A 21,926-nucleotide genomic window follows, 5' to 3' on the forward strand; every position below is an offset into this window, starting at 1 on the left:
CGCGCTAAAAATACCGGGAGACATTAAATAGTATAAATGAGAAGAATGTCCCATTAAGACGTCTGTTTAAGCCTCGCGATGGACTAAAATGCAATAGCAGTACCTGACACCAAAATGAAAATCTGCTGAACAATTGCTTACCCACGAGACCATCCAAGATGTACGTGATTTTGTATCTAAATAAAAAAATTGGAAATTTAGCCAACCTGGTCTCTTACCTCGGCACTTTTTGTGCAACACAGTTATTACGTGTTTTACTGCACATATCCCCGCAGTTACAAAAAGGAACGTCCACTGATTGGCGCTAAAACAAATAAACGTGAACCCCGGCACATTTTTGTTATGTTGATATAGGTATAAGTATTAAGTATTGTGGCAATTCAGAATCGATTTATCCATGTGCTGCTGCTAAAAGTTCATGCTCTATCCTGTTGGAAATACCCCTTACATCAAATCCAACTGTAAACCTACCCGGTAGTGTTAACAAATGCAAAGCTGATATAAAAGTGCGTTTGTTGATGCAGTCGTGGCATTTCAACTTACTTTAACTCTTTTTGATTTGAACCGTTTTGTCGAACATCAGTTCCACGGGTTTTAAACCGAAGCTTCTCAGCTCTTAACTACCTCTCTGTAAGCTACCAAACAAACCTAAAACGATTATGGTGCTTTTGTTAGCTCTCATTCTGACGGCGCCCATTCGCTGCAGAATTTCTCAGAATCTGTTATGATGAAGAAACAAACTCATCTACATCTTGGATTGCCTGTGGGTGAGTACCTTTTTTGTCAATTGATATTTTTGGGTGAACTGTTCCTTGGGTCGGGGTTTTTCAGATTGTGACAGTTGTGTACAACAGAGTCCTTTCGGCCAAATACAGGGCTTAAACATAGACGCCTTTATAGGAAATTCGTCTTATTTATTTCTTCAAAGAGGGAGCTGACATTTTGAGAGAATCAGGCGGTTGTTAGAAATGGCATAATTGGATCCTTGGGCTTCAGTTTATAGCCGTACATCCAAATTCAGCTTTAGGATAAGTCTCTCCAGGTGATACTCTAAAATTCATTACTGAGCGTCACTTTGTTTCACTTTCAGCACACAGCGAAATATCCTGTTCGTTTTTAAGTCTTCGAACGGCGTACGCCTCAAACAAAAGCTTATTGCAAAGTAAAGGCATAATTATGGCTTGCATTTGTGAAGAAATCACAAATGTGTTGGGTTGCTAATTTGTCTGGAGGCATATCTAATATGACAAGTCTATTTAAGTAGCTGCTGTGAATTCAATAAGAACGTCTCATTACAGTCTAGCATGCTCTTTCCCACCGAGGAGGATCACCATGGCGATTAGAGTGAGAGCGAAGAAGCACATCATGTTTTGCATTAGTGAGAGACGTTGTCTACACAGTAATTTAATCTACTTGAGATCTTCTTTAAGTCTTTAAGTGTCATTTTAGAGCATTCATGCGTTATTCGCTTTTTGCTTTGTAACAAGACGAGACTATAACAAGGTCAACTGAAAACAAACGTGTCAAAGTGTAACAACTTATTAATGTTATTAATAAATATATATTTTTTTAAATATTAAGTGACAGTAAAGATTTTTAGTAATTAAAATGTAATCTTTTAGTTTCAGTTTCAAATAAATACACATGCTACACAACTTTTGATAACAGAAGAAACATTTTCTTGAGCATATTAGATTTCTGAATAAATTATTACACACACACACACACACACATAAAAAATTATATATATATATACACATATATACACACACACACATATATATATACAGTTATTTTAAGGTGTAATTTCACAGTATTGGTTTTAATCATCTTTCTTCTTATTATTATTCATTTGAATTAATTTTGGCCAATACTGATTTTGGTTAGTTTTTAACGAGAACTTATTTGTTACAATTAAATAAACAATAATAAAGTTATTTTACAATGACAGTACATTGAACATTTGAAAATAACTATAAATAAACTATATTAATCACAGCATTTTTTTTTTTACAGTTTTTTTATTTTATTATATGATTTAACATTTCTAAATGTTATCTAAATGAATCTAAATCAAAAGAGTTGTAGTGTTACTTGTTTAAAAATATAACACATTTACACATTATTTTATTTACTTATTTATTTATTTAAGTTTTATGTGTTACTTTAGTATTCTTCGCAATTTCTCTTTTTGTGCATTCCATGGTAAAAAAATAACAGCATGCGCAAAAGGCGAGTATATAATGACATTTTGATTTCATTTTTAAAGGAAAACTCCTGTTCCACTCATATTTATCTGCATTTTCCGTTTCCGATTGTATAAATATCTCACACAGATGAAGTGACAGAAGATTTTGTCAGATGCAGAAGAGAGCGCTCGAAACGCTCTCACCTCTGCAGACTTTAAATGACAGCACTCCTCTTCAGTAACCAGGTAACCAATTTTAACCTGTCAGTTAAACATGTATGAAGAGCGATTGGCTAATCTGTGCTCGTAAATTAAATATGGCGCGCGGAAAGCCAGATGGCTTCGTGATGTAGAGTTATTCGCGGTAATTTAGTCTCTGAATTTAAACCAGTCGACGGAAAATGAGAAGTGTCTCGATTCGCGAAATTCTTCAAGGGGGTTCTGTTTGTGAGAGGTGTTGACACAAGATAAGAGTAATTGCTGCAAAATGTCTGCGCTGTGTGTAATGAGTGCTATCTCTCTTAAACGTCAATGCTCGAGAGACGACTTTCAAGAACAAATACTCTTTCGCAGCCTCTGTTTCAAGCAGAACCGATGCTTTGAGGTATTTTGGAAACCATCTCCACCAACCGGTTTGCAATACACCTTTTGGAATGTTATGCAAATGGAATGCTCTGTTTCATAAGACCACCACAGATGAAAGCGGCCAAAAGCCGGTTTGATGTATAAAACATGAATTACTTTTGAAGGTTTCACAGGTGGACAATAGCAGCTCATCCTCGATCACTGAGCAAGGCAAACATTTATGCATTGGTTACAGACCTGATATTATTCTTTGATGTGTGATGTCCACTTTAAAAATATTTTGTAAAATTATTTTTGGCGATTTATTTGTACAAAGGGCTGGAGTCTAGGGTTTGGTTTTGTTTTGTTTTATTCTGTTTTTTATTTTATTTATTTCAATTTATTTTGTTATTTCATTACATCATATGTATGTATGTATATATATATATATATATATATATATATTTTTTTTTTTTTTTTTTTTTTTGTAGTTAACATTTTGTTGTTTTTAGATTAATGAAATTACATCCATACAAGAAAACGAAAACAGGGAAGGGGCAGCAACAGACATATCAATAATTTTACAATCTATAAAAAAAGGGAAAACAAAAAACTGATTCAGCTTTTAATTTGATTAACGTGTTAGTAAATGTTGACATTAAATGTTAAAAGTATTTTAAGTGTTACCCTTTTGTTTTATAATTGTTATATTAATTTGGTCATTAATCATTTTAATGTCCAATTCTTGCTATTATCAAGCCATCAACTATGACTTTTGCTTCAATAAAATTTTCTGCTTATAGTTATTAAGGTAGTTGTTATGTATAGGTATATAGAATATGGACATACAGAATGCGTGCTCACAAACAGTATAATTAATAAGCGTGCTGTAGTTAATAGTGAGAATTGGTCCCTATCATTATTTTCATTGAAAAGAATGAATGAAAAAAGATGCACTTTTTATTTTCTAATTCTCTCGAGTCATTTTCTGCAAGTCTGCACCTCTTTAAAGTGTAGGTAAATTATCATACAAATGCTTCTCTGCGCTTATAATTCCCATTAATCTGATTTTATTTTTCATAATAGCCGCTAGTAAACTCCCCCCCCCTGCCTCTTAGACTTTATTAAAGATGTAGCGATACACACAATTCCCTTATCACTGTTTCACAACAGGATTTGACTGAAGCATGAACCAGTTCAAAACATTTCAAGCGGATTTGTTTTAATGAACCCAACCTCTGTTCTTCGGTGAGAGATTCTGAGAGCTGCAAGTGCTTTCTTTGAATAGTCACGCTATTACACTAATTATCCCAGTCACCGTTCACCTGTACCGCAGTCCTCTCCTTTGCTTAGGCTGTAAAAACGTAATCTGCTATTGGCGTAAACACTTATGTCTTACTCTCCAATCCATACAGTAAACTTACTTGTCCTTGAAAATACCCTTTTAATGGCTTGTTATGGCTGTATGTTCTTACAGCACCCTCGTAAAATATTACTGCCAGTGCTGCATTGGCGTGGTTCGATAGTATAACAGTATACTATTTTGAATGCTGCGAATTAAAACCCCAGAGTGTTATGACACGGTCAGGACACTGCGTCCTTTATTACAGTGTTTTGCCATGCATGCATATGTTTGTATAATTGCTACACAGTGTCACGTAAAGTGCATCCGTGTCAGGACAATATTTGATGCTTTGCGCAAGACGGTACCAAGTCTGGTCTTAAAGGTTGAAATGTATAGAATCGGACGCGTTAGAGAATGGATGGAGTTTTATTATAGCAACCTGATTTTATCGCACATCTGTTGAGCTCGCCGAACGAGCGCCATCGCATTATGATATTTTATCAGGGGATCTGATCTTAATAAAAGAAACTGAATGTATTTTCTATAATTATGTTAATTAAATCCTTCATAGGCTATGAAATGACTTCAGGTAAAATTACATCGTGACACACTTGGAATGACACATTTTACAAACCAAAAATAGTAAATATTCGTACTTATTTATTTATTTGTTTTATAAATTGTAGAACTACGTACATATGTAAGATACACACTAAAGCCGCCTATTTTGTTATTATTTGTTATTATTAATTTAGCATTTAGCCATGTTTGCATGATATGTGTGCGTGTACTATGTGTATTTATTATGTATATACAAATGCACGCACATGCATGTGCGTATTGCTCAAAAAACATATGTTTGTATATTAAAAAAATATGTTAGAATCTAAATTATATGAATATACATATAGACATGTATTTTCCGTATACACAGTGAATACACATATAATGTAAACAAACCGCGATTAATGAATTAAAACTATATGTAATATAATAGTAGCTACTAGTAGCTTTGATTAGTATTCATATTATAGAAGTAAATCTCAAGAGTAAAAAACAAAGCCTCCAGTTTCTCTTTCTCTGAAGACAAAAATGTTCTAGCTTTTGCAATGACACTCTAATATAGAACAAGTTAGAAGAAAATGCTGTTAAATGGCAAAGCAGAGACAGAAAACCATTACTAGTGTAAGACAAAGAGGAGTTCAAGCGACATCAATCTCTGTATTGGAAAATAATGGTCACTTCCACCCCAAAGAGTCGAATTGCTCTGGGCTACCAGCTTTTCCCCCGTCTCTCTCAGCTCAGATTTTTCAGTTCCGGTGTATAGAGATCTGCCCGATCACTCATCCCAGCGTGTCGCGATGTGTTAGATGAAGAAAGAGAGTGATTTAGCACAGTAGCGCGAGCGTGTGGACGAACGCACGGAGGTGTAGCGTTACATTCCGGTCGCAAACCACTTGGAGTTCTCACTTAAGCCATAAACACTGTTTTCACAGATACGTGAGGACACACATTATCCCTCTCAGAGCAGCATTTCAGCTTGATTATTGTTTTTCAGCGGTACTCTTAACCCAGGCAATCATCGGCTAGGTGTTTTGAATGCTGAAGTGGGTTCCGTTTAGCAGGCTGAAGCAAAACAATGAAAATACAAAACCCCTCTATGATATATAACTGAGTTCTCATAGTGACACGATATTACATAGCCGGCAGCGTTGCACCAAATCAGCTGGGAGCCCACAAACTGGGAATTGAGCTGTCGTCCCACAAATGTTATTGAAGTGCCGTGCCAATGCACTAAAGTCAACACTGCCAGCAGGGCAGAGTTTAGCAGAGCTTATGATGTCTTAGCGAGTAAGGTTTCACAGCTTCAGTTTATACAGACGTCTTAACTTATAGTGGCAAAATTTCCCTGTTGAGAAAACCTTCAGGCGATGATATTTATTTTATTTGGGTCTTTTCTCCTCCTCTGAAGTGGTGGAGTCTCCCAAATGTATGCTTTCCTCCACAGCTGATTAACAAGGTTTGTTTGTGCAGCAGCGGTACAAGCAAACCTTGGACTAAAGCGTAACTTTGGACTAAACCTTGGACTGAAGCTCATGACTTAATAGACATGAACTAGAAACCGATAGTATTTCTGTATTATTGCTTCAACCCCGCGTACGACTTCAGATAATTAGAGTGCTTGGCAACGAAACACATTGTACATTGCCAAAAATAGCAAATAATCATATTTAAATTAAATTAACATTTTAAAATGACTAAATAAATTGTGATTGATCGTGATTAATCACATCCCAAATGAAAGTTTTTATTTACATAACATGCATTTGTACTGTGTTTAATATTATGTATATGTTTAAACACACATACAGTATATAAGTATTTTTGCATATATATATTATATATATATATATATATATATATATATATATATATATATATATATATATATATATATATATATATATATATATATTTAATATAATAAACATAACTTATTTTTATTAAATATGTGCATGTTTGAATTTATATATATATAATAAATATACACTGTACACACACACACACACACACACACACACACATATACTGAAATATACTTGGCGTATTTCCTCTGCTCTTCAAAAGTTTGAATCGAAAACTTTTAATGAGCAAGAATTCAAAGATATCACAGTGTCCACAAAACATTAAGCAACTCAACTGTTTTCAACCTCAATATTCACCAAGTCTGCATATTAGAATAATTTAGGATTCACTATGTGAAATCATCTACAGAATTCCTGAATTTTATGGGGTAAAAAAAAAAGAAGCCTTGAGAGAAAAAAAAATAGTCCTGAAAGGTGTAACAAAGATGGCAAAAGCAAAGCTGATTTAAATCCATCATGATCCAGATATAAAAGTCATTTGGAGATGTACCTTCCCATAACAATCACTGCTGAAAATGAAAGCAAAATGGCAAGCACAAATATTTCACTTCTCGACAGCAGCCACAAATAATTGCTAGCTTTTATTTTGAGACTAGGAGATTTGCAGGAATAGCTGTCAAATTTAAAGTTCAAACATTTTGTTTTGCTCAATGTGGCATTAATGTACTGTAAAAATAGATCTATACTGAATCTATTTAAAGATTCACTAATTCAGACAGCAACGGATGCAGGTGAAACACTTCAAACAGAATATTACTAGTTATTATTCCTAATATTATCATAATATTTCATGGTTTAGTTGAGTAATACGTTGAGTCCAAAAGTCTGAGACCACACAGAAAATCTAAAGGGGAGGAATATGTGGAATATATTTTTTCATTTTTGTGCCGGTTTTTAATGGGGGAGGGATGCAGAAAAAAAAAAAAAAAAACATTTCCATTACAGTTTCATAGCAGTTCATAAGTATTTTTTGATTGGTTGCAAATGTATTTGTGCATGGTGACATTTTACCAAGTTACACTAACATTTTCTGTTCCAGCTTTGGTTCAGCCGATACATATTAACATCTCATGGCACAGATAAACTTACATATCATCTTTCTGAAGTTCTGCAACGAGACCTCATTATCACAGGCCCCTGGTGGGCAAACTTAAATCTAAAGGAAGGAGGAGACCATCTGGAGCGCAGAGTAAATTAGTCGGCAGGAAACATGCTAAACAAGTCAGATGATGGATGGATGGATGGATGGACGAATGGATGGGCGAACGGATGGATGGATGGATGGATGGATGGATAGATAGATGGATGACAAAATGAGTCATCCATAAATGTCCTGTGTATTTGGGCTTACACGGTCTGCTTCACTCACCCTTAATAGGGAATTTTTCTGAAAGAAGAGTAGTCTGTGAGATTCCCTCATTTCTACTCAGAAAGCCACTGCGTGCAGTTGTTTAGGTCACTGTCACATTGATTCTGGATCTCTAGAGTGATCTGTGACGACACATTGGCACATTTGCAGAGAGGGAGAGTCTGTCTGAGAGGCTAGAGAGAGGACATGTTGTGTTTCCTGAATTGTTCCTTTTAAAATGCTCTGGGCATTCTCGTCCTTCTACAGGAGGTGAAGCTTGTTATGAAAGAAGCGCTGCTGTCTTAAATGAACTGATTACTTATGGCTGATGGTAGAAAGTGGAAGCAGGTGGTGTCTGAGAGCGTTTATGAATTACTGGACATTTAATTTTGAATAGAAGCATTATATCAATTCAAATGCTTTGAGACAACTTGTAAAAAATAAATCAAGTTGCACGGTTATTGAAGGAGAAATGGTTTTCGGTAACAATCTTGTAGCAGAAATCACACATGGCTTGTCTGAATATACACTGCTAGACAATACAATATATACATATACATACATTCATATATATAATAACATATTATTTTTACCTTAAAATAACACTAAAAATATGTAGCTATGTCATCCAGTTTAGATTTTTTAGTTTGCGCGACGCCCTTTAATTTTGTTCTTCAATTTTCCCCTCATCCTCATGTCTAGACATCATTGTTTTCAGTTCTCAAAAAATATGGGTTATTTGATTTGTGATTTTGTGCAACAAAGCTCAATTTTCTCTCTCGAGTGCTCCTTGAACGGCTCTGTTGAATGGCAGGGGCTGCAACCACAAGGCAATCAATGAATGTCGCTCAAGCAGTGCATTACTCCACACAATAGCCGCTGATTTGCGCGCTGTTTTTGGCGCTGCGCGGCTGCTATGACAACAGCGCGCGCTTTTTCCAACTTGCGCGTGTTTTACAGTCTCTATTCTCGGTAAGCGGGGTCTTAAAGAAAGCCGAGCAACGGTCCCACTGGAGGGAGACTTTGTTTTTTTCTTTTTCTTTTTTCTTTTTTGGAGAAGACTAGTGTATACTCACACTGTACTGCACTGAGGAACCACAAACACACATCCATTCACGCGCAGCTGGAATGACATTTTGGCAGGTTCATTCGCTCTCGGCTCTCTAGCCTCCACTTCTTAAAGTTTGAGACGGCGCGTCTGTGAGGGGGGAAAAGGTGGATTTTGAGTTCGGATATTAAAGGCGATAGGACCCAAGAAAGCAGAAAGATTGAGGGCACCACTCAAGTGTACATTTCATTCATACGTTATTTTATTTTACCCCCATTTCCATGGCGACGGCACGGCGCGGTCATCGATAAGCGCTCCGTGCTAAGTACGCGGGGGATTTTGTTGTCTACCTGGGGAGGAAATCTGGATTAACAGATGAACTGTAATGGCTAACTAACGCGTTTCTCTTTTTGGACTACTGCGAACGGATTTCCACGCCGAGAACTCCGCAGATGAAGATGGTTGCGTGCGGATGCTGCGCGGCGTCCTGGAGGAGGTGTGTGGTGATGAGTCTCAGACTGTTGTTCCTTCTCCCCGCAGGTCTGCCCGTCCGCAGTCAGGGAGAATCCCAATCCGATAACAAACAGATGGACAACATCACCATCAGACAAGGAGAGACGCTCTTCCTCAGGTAGGCGAAATGAATTTATCATGCTCTCTTGTTGCCGTGTCCTGCGCGAAAAGATCATCGGCACTGTCGAATATTTCGCGTGTCGGTTCGTGACGTTTGTCAGGTGATTTAAAAAAAAAAAAAAAAATAAAAAAAATAAAAAAAGTAGGGTAAAATGGCTTAGTTAACTTCAAAATTAGTCATGTTGTTAATGTGCCTTTATAAGTTTTGGTGCGCTGACTGCAAACTGTTTCAACTCACTATGACTGAAAAAAATTGCACTTTTTTAATTAAATTAAAGTGGTCACAACCTGCAGTTCATTACACGTTTTAAGCCACTTTGAGTTTAATTAGCCTTAAGATGAACATTCAAACTTGATAAACTGGATATGAAAACTGAGGAAATTGAAACAAATGTGTAATTATGTGAAGATTAGCACAGTGAAGAAAACAATAAATTACCCTTTGTTAGTGTCTGTACTGTTTTTATGTAATGCATTAACTTCTTCGAGGCCCAGTAGTTTCCAAGTACATTCCACTTTATATTGGTCTATTTGAAGTTCTAAAGGAATTATCTACAGTCATAAGTCTCAATGTTCGGTTCTTTTTCATATTTTTAATCTGAAAAGCTTAAAAAAATATACTTTTTCCATTGATGTATAGTTTGCTTGGATAGGACGATATCTGGCTGAGATACAACTGTTTAAAAATCTGAGGGTGAAAAACATTAAGAAACCCGCATTTAAAGTTGTCCCAATTTAGTCTTAGCAATGCATTTTACTAATCAAAAATTTAATTTTGATGTATTTACTTTTGGAAATTTACAAACAATTTTAATGGAACACGATCTTTAATATCCTTATTATTTTGGCATAAAAGAAAAAATTATAATTTTATAACCGTTGCTTCTAATATACCTGCGTGACTTAAGACTGGTTTCGTTGTCCAGGGTCACATTAACAATTATTTTAAGCAGTTTGTGTGTGTTTAACTTTTATTAACTAGATTATTGTGTCCTATGTGCTTGTACGTAGCGATAGCTTGTGAATAAATTCTCCCCCAAAGTGTGGTAAATGTGACAAAACCTCCCTTTGGGCATGTCCTCAATTGGAAAAAATATACATAACTAAGGAAAAGTGTGCGTGCGTGTCAGGTTTTGCCTATACTGAGGGGAACAAATGTCCCCACAGGGATAGTAAAACCTGAATTCAGCTACATTGTGGGGAATAGCTAACAATTTCAGCGAGAAAAGCAACTTAATGAACATAATAAACTATGTCTTAATGAAAGTGTAAAAATGTAGAAACTTTTCTGTAAGAGTTTGGTTTTAGGGTCAGAGCATAAACATATAGAATTCAATGGAAAGTCCCCACAGGAAAAAAAACAACAACAAATGTTTGTCATAATGCATGTGTTTGGTGCACCAAAAAACCAGGCTGTGTGTTTTGGTGACTAACGTTTTGGATTTTCATACTGTCTTAATACGGGGAAACATGAACTAGTAACCTTTAGGATATTCACATGACTAACAGGATTACACCCACTTTAATAAAGCTTAACCTCTGTGCAGGGATAGAAAAACTTGCTAGCGGAGATGACTGATTGACAATGTATTTAATACACAGTGTCTGCTGTTTACTTAGAATATTAAACATTAAGCCAGTGAAGGGGGTGTTTGATAAAATTGGAAAGAGGCATTGAGGCGTGGGTCTTTAAAAATAATGATAACCTCTGTTGCACGCGTGCAGACATGCATGACCAAACTTTTGACAGATGCAATGGTTTGTCGTCACTCAGGCTGTACTGTTGTTGTGCGTTTTGAGTTTTAAGCCAGTGTAAGCCATGTTGAAAAAAATGTTTAAAAATAAAACTTGGCAAATATTGGGGGAAGTAATAAATCTGAGAAGCAGTACGGGGTCCAATTATTTTGTTGGGTACATCCCAAATCTGATGTTGCAGACATGGACTGCATTAACAATTGATATTTATTTGAACACAAACAGTAAATCTATTTTATAGCTTCAAAAGAAGTAGATTTATGTAGTCGACACGCTCTAAACGTTTCCAGAAAGTGACTGACTTGGTTTTAGCAATATGGCAGTTTGCTCTTGAGTGAGTTGGAACAAACCTCGGTGATTTAATGTAATCTCGCATAAAAAAAATGTTGTTTCCTGCAGTCACGCTTCCAGCGCCCTGTATTTGAGTGTTAAATCAAACCTGTCCGCAAATATATTGGCTTATTTAAAATTCCACCAAAGTTATAAACCTCCGTTCAGATTGTGCGATGGGTGCAGGAGTTTCACTGATGCATTGCCAGTCATTGTGACAGCTGCACAGTTTACAGTTATTGGTGTCATCATACCCGACCGCCCAAGGTGATGTTTTCAGTCATATCGCCCCCTCAGGTGAACATTAGCAGAAAACTAACTCTGGCAGTTCCAATTACTCTTAGGCCAAAAACATAACAAGGCCATTACATTAAAAATAAGATTCATTGCGTAAGTCCTCAACAGCGTGGGCTAAATTAAAGCCCTCTTACAGAATTATGTGACAAAATTTGAGGGAGTTTGAGGGCAGCGAGTGGGCGTTGAAGTGCTGAACTGTCTGGAGAGGATTATGGGATATGGCAATTTATTGGCTAGAAGACGAAGAGGAGGACTGTTATGGTTTAAAAGGTGAAATTGATGAGCAGCAGAAGTATGAAAAGACACAAGTAACAATTAAAATAAACAGCCCCTTATTAACAAATGTGCAGATGTGAAAATGTGTTCGCGAGAAGAACCCAGAGGTCTCAGATGACAGGTCAGTAAGATGTTAGGATGGTTTAGGCAATTAAAAGAAACCACTTTAATGAGGAATACAAAACAAGCAGCGCTGTGAGACTAGCAAAGCTAGCTTCAGATTTGGAGAGAGTATAGTTTTCCCTTGTGTGTTGTGATTGCCATGTTTGAAAATCTGTTAGGAAAGGAACTAGGATCGCGGTAACTTTCTTTTTTTTTTTGTTTGTTGCAAAAAATAAATCAACTGTATCATATGGAAAAGGAAAAAAAAAAACTACCTAGGGTATAAACTAACAATAGAAATGCAAGCCAAACTTGTCGAACTTAATGAATTTCCACATGCTGCTTCCTAGCTCTATCTTTCTGGTCACAGCTGCCAACCTTTTCTCACTTTGCTATTTTAAAGCGGAGTTGATAAGTCTAGCCAGCATCGAGAACCCTGATTGAGGAGTAAGATAAGTGGTTTATATTAAGGAATCAGACTTAATTAATCCCGGACCTTTGTGTTTAAATCTAGTCACCTGGGTCTCTAGTTCCAGAGCGCATTGGATGGAAACAGCACTCACTTTTTCACTGGTGGTGGCTGAAAGGCCTGTGATTTATTGGTGTGCCGCTTTCATAGCTTGTTAATACCACCGAGAGCTGGTACGCTGGCCTTGTGCTACTTGTTGAAACTCAGAGCAGCCAATTTCCTCTCTCCCAGCATTTTCACTCTCAACGTGGAACAAAACACATCTCTGAGATTTACCTCAGCAATTTAGTAGGTGGTTAAACAGCATGAAAACATTCATACCATCTCGTGATGGTTCCTGGAGAATGCTGCTCTCATGTTTGCAGCGAGTGCTCCTGAGTCTTCTGTGATAATATCTTCCAGCCACTTGTCTGTCTGTTGTTGTTGACACCTGATATATCAGCTGTCGTTATCACCAGCCTCCCAAATGCTGCTGGATAGAAGCAAATCCCTGCAATTTCTGAAGAGTCCACCAGGTTTAACCTGCATATCATTCCAATATTCTTTCTCTCTCTGTGGATTTGTTTATAAGTGCTGCATTATTCGTTTAGAGAATCATATTTTGATTATTTTTATGGATAAATGCAATTTGAACTGTGATGTGATAAACATTCAACACCTGTTTTTGCTGTCGTTTGGGAGTTTGTGCTTGATGATTGGTAATTTTCACTACATTTGCATATAGTGTGGGAATAATGCTACGGGTCAAGCACTTTCCATAAGGCTGCCGATTGTTTTTTAATCCCGTTGTAACAGATTAAATGTAAATTCGAATATGAATTTGGTAAGATAGCAGTTCATTTGATCCAGTTGAAGCAGCAGCTCTTATGTTTCAAGTTAATGTTCAGAGAAAAAATAAAAACAAATCAGTGAATCAGTTGAATGAATGATTTGATGACTCATTCATTGAGTCACTTGTTGCCACTGTATTAATGTACTTGCTGAAAGTTGACTTTTACTACACAGCAACTTATATGTGACACTGGACCACAAAACCAGTCATAAGTATTAGTTTTTCAAAATTATACATCATTAAAAAGCTAAACAAATATGTTTGTTAGGATGGGGCAATATTATGGCTGAATCTTCATGGAACATGATCTTTACTTAATTGTACTTTTATTACTTTATTTTATTTTATTTTATACATTTTTTTTATATTTTCGGCTATTGCTACAAATAAATCCCAGCAACTTAAGTCTGGTTTAGTGGTCCAGGTTCACATCTTTTCTTTACAAAATGCAAGTATCTAGTTTATTCTTTCAGTTCATGTTTCACTAAAAGCTTTTATTCCATCGCTTTTCCAATTCCGAAATATCGTGGTACATGTAATATGTACCATAAAGACTTCTTTACAGTGTTATTCACATCTCTTCAAGCCAGACAGAAGTGTAGTATATCATCCATCATAAAGAAAAGTCTTTTTAGATTTTATGCATCGGCTTAGCTTCACCTCCTCCCGTTACTTCTCCTCACAAATCTCAGCTGTGATATCTAGCAATCACATATTCCTGTAGAAAGCTCTGAGTTCTCTTGTATTAACTGAACCGTATTGAACGATCAGATATATTGCGAATATCTGCAGAAGAGAATAAACTGCAGAGGTTTGAATGGACTGCTGATTTGGAAAAAAAAAAAAAAAAGAAGCTTCTTGCTGATAAGATTGAGAGGGCGCTAATTTGATTTCACAGCGAGCTGCTCAACATTATCTGTCTAATTCCACTTTCCTTTACCTTACATCAACATTCTCTTGTCTCTCATTAAAGCCTAATCATTTGAGCCACCATCACAGGGCCAGACAGGAGCACGGGGTGCTGTCAGAACGAATGACCATCCAGACGATTCAGAGACCCGGGATTAATCAGTGTTTTGATATTTCGGAATTAATTTGCAATGGCGGAAATGGACCTCTTCTGTAGTTTGATTTATTTTTTGGCTGAAAGGAGCTTGCGTCCTGCCCCGGTAAGGGGATGAAAGACTAAGCGCATCTGTTAGCCAGTGCATTAGCGACAGCTGTTTGTCACTCATTCCGGTTTGAACCGCCATCGGGGCATAATGACATTGTGGCGGCTCTTTGGCTTGGCCACACACCAAATGGTCCAACACCTTGCTGTCTCTCAGACCATTTCCTTTCACCAGACTCATTAACCTTTGAGAGGACAGAGAGCGAAAGAAGGAAAAACAAAAACAAGGCAGAAAAACACTGCGGATGTAATCACACTTAGCCTCAGTGTTTCTTGTTTTTCTTTGGAACCTAAAATCACAGAAAGTGCCCTCTGCAAAAAAAAAAAAAAAAAAAAAAAAAAAAAAAAAAAGTCTCCATAATCTTTTGCCTTGGCTTTCTCTCTATAAATTTGGCCTAGATGATTGATTTCCTGACCATGAAAATAGCATTGTGATTTTGAAGAAATTGCATGTTTTCGATATCCTTTGCCTGCTTTTGAGAGCAGAGACAGGCCACTTGTAGAGTCAAAATGTGCCGAGTTACGTAACCTCAAAATTGCAAATGCTTTTTTTGTTTTGCACCACATAGAGTATGTTTTAAAGCACACATCTGTTCTTGGTCTAGAAACCACAGTATGGTGCTGCTGAACAGTTCTTAATTTTGGTCAAATGTGGTGAGCAAACCTCAGCTGTTGGATTTTTGAATCCTATAGCGATGTATGACTGCTTTATCTGAATATATTAACAAGCTCTTTTAAATATTTAAAATGTTAGTTTATCAGTATGTTTGAAAGTATATTATTTTGGTTATTGGTGCTTCAAGGCTCTCTCTCATGCACGCGCAGTTTAAAATCACCAAATGGTTATGAAATAGCCTGTGACAAGTACAGGGAGTCTCTTTTTCCCCCCACCCACCCATTCCCTCACTCCCAGCTTTACATGTTTGTTTAGTAGTTTACTCTTCAGGTTAATGCATATAAAAATACTCTGATAACAGGAAAAGGGATAGGCTGTCAAATTAAGTTCAAATTCAGAATCCAGTTGTATAATTTGTGTATTGTCACGCTTCATATTTTTCTCTTCTATGAGTTTCTGTGCATTCAAAACATGTAGCTGCATTGTTTATTAGGTAGGTTTCATCATATTCTGAGTTCTTTTGGGAGTCAAAAAGTTTTAAAAACCCAGACACATAAGATTCTTTCACAAGATTTTTTTTCTTCTTCTCAAGATTGAATCTCTTTTATCCTCTTGGTTTAATCGACAGAAACAATAACACATACGTTGAGCCCGTTTTAGAACCATTTCAAAACAACAAAAGCCTTTTGTGTAATTATTCAGATCCTTGAACAACAACAGAAATTGTTACCTAGCACAGGTTGCCGGCACTTCACTTCATTCTTAAAATGCATCCCCGCAGCAAAACACACTCCTTAGACTTGATATTTTGCCCACGCACACCTATTAGAAATTCCAGAATGCTGTTTGCAGTCTACTTTATCACCAAGGCCCAGAACTAAGCGGTTGATACCTGCATCCCCAGAGCTGCTGCTAGTGGGAGAGAGATGTAGGACTCAGCTTTTCAGCATGTCACTGTTTTCCTGGCAGATTGCGTCAGCGTGGCGAGCGGTTCAGGGCTGGCTAGTGCAGGTGTGTGGTGCCGAGCGCCTGTGGGGAGGCGTTGCTCTGGGCGTCTGGACGGCAGCCAAAGACTTTAGAGGTGGGAGACTGGGTTTCACTGAATTAGGTGCTTAAAGGTCTAAACTCCGCCTCTGCAGAGCAAGGTTAACAAAATCAAGACTGCACAAGCATAAAGACACACAGAACGCATCCGAACACATTGTGCAATCACAAAAACCTGCAAAGGAAGGTATTGAGTGCCTGGTAACAAGGGTACATGGCTAATTTCTCTCGCTAAGCATTTGATTACATGGCAGGTTTATATATGAAAACACAGACTATTTTTTTCAGCTCATGACCGAGTTCATTAACCACTAAAGAGCTGTGTTTTTCTGTTCAGGGTTCTGATTGAACGGCCAATCATTCACTCCCTTGTAGTCGTCTATTACATACATAATCAATTTTATGTATAGATATAGACCATCATCATTTGCTTCCCTTCATTTGCTCAAAAGACTCCCGAGGCCCGGGTATTTTTAGTCAGCTGACGGGCCTGGGTCTGTCGCACAAAGTGAAGCAATTTGCAAGAAGAATTTCCGTCTCTTGTTTATTTCTCTCGGGAGGGTCTGTCATTAAAACGGCAAGATGTTCACAATCTGTCTTATCAGAAATGAAGAGGGTATTTAATACATATTATGTCACCCTGACTTGCTTTCTGCTTAGCACCAAAATTGCCAAGGGACATCTTTTTTCTTAGGTCATGCAAAAGCACTATTCTGTTAAAATTATTTTAGAAAATTACCTACTCTGGGGGGCCTCTGAGAAATTTAGTCCCGTCCAGTGAGGAATATCAGTTATGGCACAATCATTTTGACGTTCATTGAATACTGTAACAAAAGCTACATTTCTTGTTGTGCTGCTATTTTTCCCCTTAATTGTATACTTAGTCATTGTGCGATTTTATATTTAGTAAAGTACATGCAATGCTTCCATAGTCATTTGTTAATAATTCAAAATAACAAATAAAAATAACACAAAATTTGTATGTTAGGAAATCATTAGTTCATTTATTAATCCATTCATTCATTCAATTACTTCTATATTTATTATTTCAGGATTTATTATATGTATGGCATATTTAATATATCCATTTATAATAAAGTCTTTAAAAATATAAATAACGACTGTATTATTATTATTATTATTATTATTATTATTAATGATAATAATAATAGTTTATTTGATTTAAAAATAACTTATTTTAGGTTATTAATTTAATTTAAGGTAACATTTATATGAATGTGTAAATAAAAGTGATCACATCACTGTACATGTAAATGTTTTTTGCTTTTTTTTCAAGTGTATCTAATCAGTGCAGTCTCCCAGTTAATATTAAGTCATCAAATTGCACGTGTAATAATTATAAAAATCAGACAAAAATGCTGTTTAACATAGTTTTCAATGAAGTATAAAATGTCTTACTGTGAAGACACACTGAGCTCCAGTGCTGAAAGGGGCAGTGCCAGTTCAAATCTGCCTTGTAATGTTATCTGTTCCCATTCCCCTTCTCTCTCCTTATCATTTCCTGCGTACTCTGTACTCCTCTCTCAATATAAAATTGGCACACAGCCAAAAAAAAAAAAAAAACCCTCAACGAAAATAGATCTGTGGAGGAACACCTGACTTTGTAGTTTCTTGGCGCGAGCTTCTGAGCTGCTATAATTAATTCTGATTCGCTGAACATGTAGAATGATAGACTATTGATTTTGTGTTGATGGTGAGATTGTACATCAACCCTGAGAAGGACTGATCTTCTGTGTCCCGTCAGTCAGTCTCTTTACCCCTCGCAGTAGCTGCAATTCTGCTCTGTTCACCCATCCAGCGCTTTAAACGAGAGTTATGACAGGCTGCTGTGACCTTCTTTAACTTTCAAGCCACTGCTGTCTTTTGACAAGAGAAGACGGGTGAGGGGAAAAAAAGCTTTTTTTCTTTTGCTGCAAAACCAAGAATCACAAAGCCTAGTAAGAATGTTCCAAAGACTGCTATGAAGCACTATTTTTTGACGCCTCGCATGACTTTCTCATGCAGGTGCACCTGAGAGAAGAACTCCATGCTGTATTTAAACAGAACCCCATGGCTTTTCTCAACAAATTGGAGCTTCACACTTTCAAGTCTCCTGGAAACAGAGGAGTGGGAGTTCACACGACTTAGAATCAATCTTGAATTTCTACATCTGAGAAGCCCTCAGGGTTCGAGAGACAAAACTCTCTGTCTGCGCTGCAATGCCGAGGTGAAGCTCTCTGTGCTCTTTTAATCAGCAAAGACTCCAAGAGAGAGACCTCGCATGCCTCCCCTTTGCATTTTCATCATGCGCTAATAATGCGGTAATCAAAAAAAACTCATGCATGCAGCTTTTCGTTCCTGAGTGCGTCTCTGAGTAACATAACCTAACATTAACATTATAATGATCCTGGCCAATCAGAGTATTTATGCATAAAGAGCTGCATGTCACCGGCTGTTGATTTCTTTTTGTTATGTAATTTAAAGTTTTAATAATATAAAACAAGGTTGATTTTGCGAAGAGTGGAGCATATTTATAGAAACGAGTAATGCAAGGCTGCATTAAATGGATAATAAGTAACAGTATAAACTTTGATAAAAAAAAAATATTGCAAATAAATGTTGTTCTGTTAAAATTTTAATAATGATAATATTTTCTTGAGCACCAAATTAGCATTTCAGAATGATTTCTAAAGGATCATGTGATACTGAAGACTGAAGTAATGGTTGCTGAAAATTCAGCTAACATTTTCTATTTGAAACATTTTAATTCTGAAATTAATTAATCGCGATTAATCCCACTGTTACGGAGAGATCATCTGTGTGATCATCCGCCTCCCCCGCACCACCACAGGGATCCGTCACCTGAGTTTTGAACCTTTTTCATTCGAACTTCGTTTCCCAGCATGCCACATGCCTGAGACTGGTCGCTTAGCACCTTATTACGCTTTGCAGTTATTACGCCCCTTACTTCCAGCATAAAAAGAACTTCCACGAATACCTCTTTGTGAAGTCTTGATTTGCCCAGGACGTCATTTCTGAGCGTTTGATTACCCGTGTTTGATTTTCCGTGCACCGATCTTGGACTGACTCTCTGTTTATTCTGAACGTTTGCTGCCTGCCTTGATTCTTTGCCCGTACCTCGACTCCAACTCCGTCTAGCCCATAGTAGCCTGTCTCCCGGTGATTTGACCCTGTCCAGTCTGACTATTGTTAATAAAGCTGCATATGGATCCAACCATGTCTGATGACTCGTCACACCCACCTTAAAATGAACGTTTTTACATATTCTTTTACAATACAATAATTTCACATTTTATCTTCAAATTAATGTAGAAACAAGTATTAAATGTAAATTAAAATGTAAATTAAACGTAATATTTCTTTAGTGGTGCCTTTTAGGACTGAAGGTGACTGCTATTACATTAAGAGCTTCTGCTGCTGGACGTATCTGACACATATTTCATTTGCATTTTAATAACGTCATAATACCTTCTGCATCTAAATGCAACCCTTGTCAAGAAAAGAGAGACAGACGCAGCAGGTGCCCCTGCATTAACTGCATTAAAATGTTTTAATGGCATTACACTTAAACGCGCTACCTTTAACAGCGCTAAAAAAAAATAGCATGCATTCAAAATACCCACTATATTAATATGTACTAGTAATACGGCTTAAGGTATATTACAAAACTAGTATGAAATCACTGTACATGTTTGTTTTCTATTGCAGAAATAAATAAGAAATAAACATAATTCTAAACATTTTATATAACATTAGCTTGATTTTCAGTGCCAAAGCATCATCAGCCGTTTTTAGCGGTTAAATGCAATCCGATCTCTATCATGTGACATTCACACCTGTCAGTTGTTGTTGTGACAAAAGGTGATTTTATAAATCATGTTTACACAGCAGAGGAAACGCTAGCGCTTACGGAGCCTCCTCCGCAGGATTCATATTAATGAATGTAATTCTGAGCTTCAGTGACAGCAGCACTTCATAAACATCACAATAAATCTCTCCCTTACCTCTAACATGGCTTGTTGGCTTATGAATATCACATTTTATTGGCTTTGTCAGTCAAGATTCTGCTAGTTCAATGTAAAATGCAATACCTCACAGAGATGAGATGTGCTGTCTGACTAGCTTCAGTGGTTAAGGTTTGATTCCGAAGACGTCTAGTCATTTTATATATTATTTAGTGTGTTGAATATGATTAAGAAGAAGCTTGAAGGTTTCATTGAGATGATAAAACGGTATTATGTTATGGTTTCTGCATTCATCGAGTGTAGGTGAGGATTCTTGAGTTTTCAGGTCTTTTCATAATTTAAAGGCAATTTCGGGCTCAACTGAATGTGATTTGTAGTACTCAAACCCATTTGAAGTTTTGCTGTTAGACCTGAAGGGCTCAGTAGCGATGTGTATTTTTGTAACTGGTTTTTACGGGTTTTTTGAGTTGTTGAAGAAGTATCATTTTGGAATTTATTGTTATCCGTGAAGACAACACATGCCCCCATAAGAGATTCATCCGAGATTGATTTGTAGTCTGTGTGTAAATTTAAACTGGAGCGTGTCTGCTAACACATGTGAGACACTAGATCAGTGGGTCCAGTGCTGTATGGATGACCTACTTATAGTGCTGAAATCCAATTAGCCCACACTAATAATCTGGACTAAGTCCTATGTGGACACCACAGATCTGCAGTGTAAGACGTGTCTGGCTGGCTGAGCAAATTCAAAGTCTTGGACTGTGATGGAAACGAGAACTTTGCCTGATTTAATTAAAGTCAAAACATGATGAAAGGGACGGGTAAATTACCCATCGGTTTTAAATATTGCACACGGGTGAGCTGCCTCTTGACCCATAAGACATTATGACACACTCATAAAGCTGAAATAGACATAAAGAATGACATTAATTTAGCTTGCATAACTTTGTATCAATGTCAGATGGCCAGCCTATGTCTGTGTGTAAATTAGCAAATATATTGTTATATAAAATGCCTGCCTACTTATATAGGCCATGTATGTAATTGCACTTTTAATTTTATTATTTTATTACATGCATGCTACATATTTGTATGCAATATGTATAGTATACACGTGTGTGTGTGTGTGTGTGTGTGTGTAATATGCACAGGACACAAACATATTACATATTACGTGAATTCACAATAATTATTTTGACAGTATTAATATATTTATATTGTTATATTGCCTTCTGATAATAAAATATAAATAAATGTAAATTGTTATTATTTTTATTTACAGTATAACAAAAATATGACTTTTAATGCTTTGCACTTGAATAATAATATTAATTTAATAATTTATTTTTATTTTATTATTGTTTTTATTGTAACTTTAACTTTAAAATAATTAAATAACATTATTTAAAAGTGGGTCACTTATTTTTTATTATTTATTATTTTAATTATTTAATAATTTATTTCAACTGAGTCTCCTATTTGGGGAAAGAATGCCT

General features: G+C 36.5%; 1 protein-coding gene across 8 annotated transcripts in view; it reads left to right on the plus strand.

Moving 5' to 3' along the window:
• The window catches only part of ntm (neurotrimin), a 252,155-nt gene that overhangs the window by 167,572 nt on the left and 62,657 nt on the right, over positions 1-21,926 (plus strand). For 2 of the 8 annotated variants that reach the window (XM_043249812.1, XM_043249817.1), the window contains exon 2: positions 9,460-9,550. In XM_043249812.1, the coding sequence (XP_043105747.1) occupies positions 9,460-9,550 (91 nt within the window). Of the gene's footprint in view, positions 1-8,862; positions 9,551-21,926 lie in introns of those variants that run through there. The other 6 variants (XM_043249810.1, XM_043249811.1, XM_043249815.1 and 3 more) reach the window with 4 other exon arrangements.

The sequence above is a fragment of the Puntigrus tetrazona genome, chromosome 10, assembly GCF_018831695.1.
Source record: "Puntigrus tetrazona isolate hp1 chromosome 10, ASM1883169v1, whole genome shotgun sequence".
NCBI classification, from domain to species: Eukaryota; Metazoa; Chordata; class Actinopteri; order Cypriniformes; family Cyprinidae; genus Puntigrus; species Puntigrus tetrazona.